The sequence below is a fragment of the Penaeus monodon genome, chromosome 23, assembly GCF_015228065.2.
Source record: "Penaeus monodon isolate SGIC_2016 chromosome 23, NSTDA_Pmon_1, whole genome shotgun sequence".
NCBI classification, from domain to species: Eukaryota; Metazoa; Arthropoda; class Malacostraca; order Decapoda; family Penaeidae; genus Penaeus; species Penaeus monodon.
Genome location: NC_051408.1, coordinates 18,632,352 through 18,633,047, shown reverse-complemented (window position 1 = coordinate 18,633,047; position 696 = coordinate 18,632,352). Strand labels below are relative to the sequence as shown.

General features: G+C 38.2%; 1 protein-coding gene across 1 annotated transcript in view; it reads left to right on the top strand.

Moving 5' to 3' along the window:
- LOC119587863 (cGMP-dependent 3',5'-cyclic phosphodiesterase-like) overlaps positions 1-696 on the top strand; it is an 88,205-nt gene that overhangs the window by 76,016 nt on the left and 11,493 nt on the right. The window contains exon 6 of the mRNA XM_037936566.1: positions 573-655. Within this exon, the coding sequence (XP_037792494.1) occupies positions 573-655 (83 nt within the window). The remainder of the gene's footprint in view (positions 1-572; positions 656-696) is intronic.

Below are 696 nucleotides of genomic sequence, written 5' to 3'. Positions count from 1 at the left end.
TGGTTCTGTACTGTAAAGCAGTTTTAGAGATATTCAGTTGCTGTTTTTTTTTCATTTTTATTACCTTTGTTGCTGATATAACTGAGCGCGTGCTTTACTTTGTAAAAGTTGTTACGAAGAAAATAAATTTCTTGTCCTAATAGCAAGAATTAATAGGCGATGGCCTTTTCTCCCTTATGATATAGGCCACAATGCTTCATTAATCACATCAGGGTTAATGAGTATCCTGTGCCATCAGGTGGAGCCGGACGGGCCATTAAGTGTAATTAATAGCTAAAACATCTTATCTGCCTTATCTATATATGTTCCTATCATCCCTCTCTTCCGCTGCCCATAAGTGTTAAATTGCTGTGAGACAAATACATTTCGAAGGGAAACGATTTTATCTATCAAAATTCATAAAATGAAATAAAGATATGAGATAAAATATATTCACATGCTTAGACTGACACTAAACAGATCACCGAGGTAAAAAAAAATATATCATAAACTTTTTTAATATCGCTCGAAGATCACAATGATTTCCTAACACATTTCCCCCTTATTTTCATAACGTTATTCTTGACTTGCAGGTGACGAAGGAGGAGGTGGACAAGCTCGTTCAGGCGGAGATCATTCAGCCCCAGGCCTTCCACAGGGACTTCTGCTCCTTCAGGTAAGTCCGTTTTCTCACGCGAGGCTTCAGGGGGACAAGCT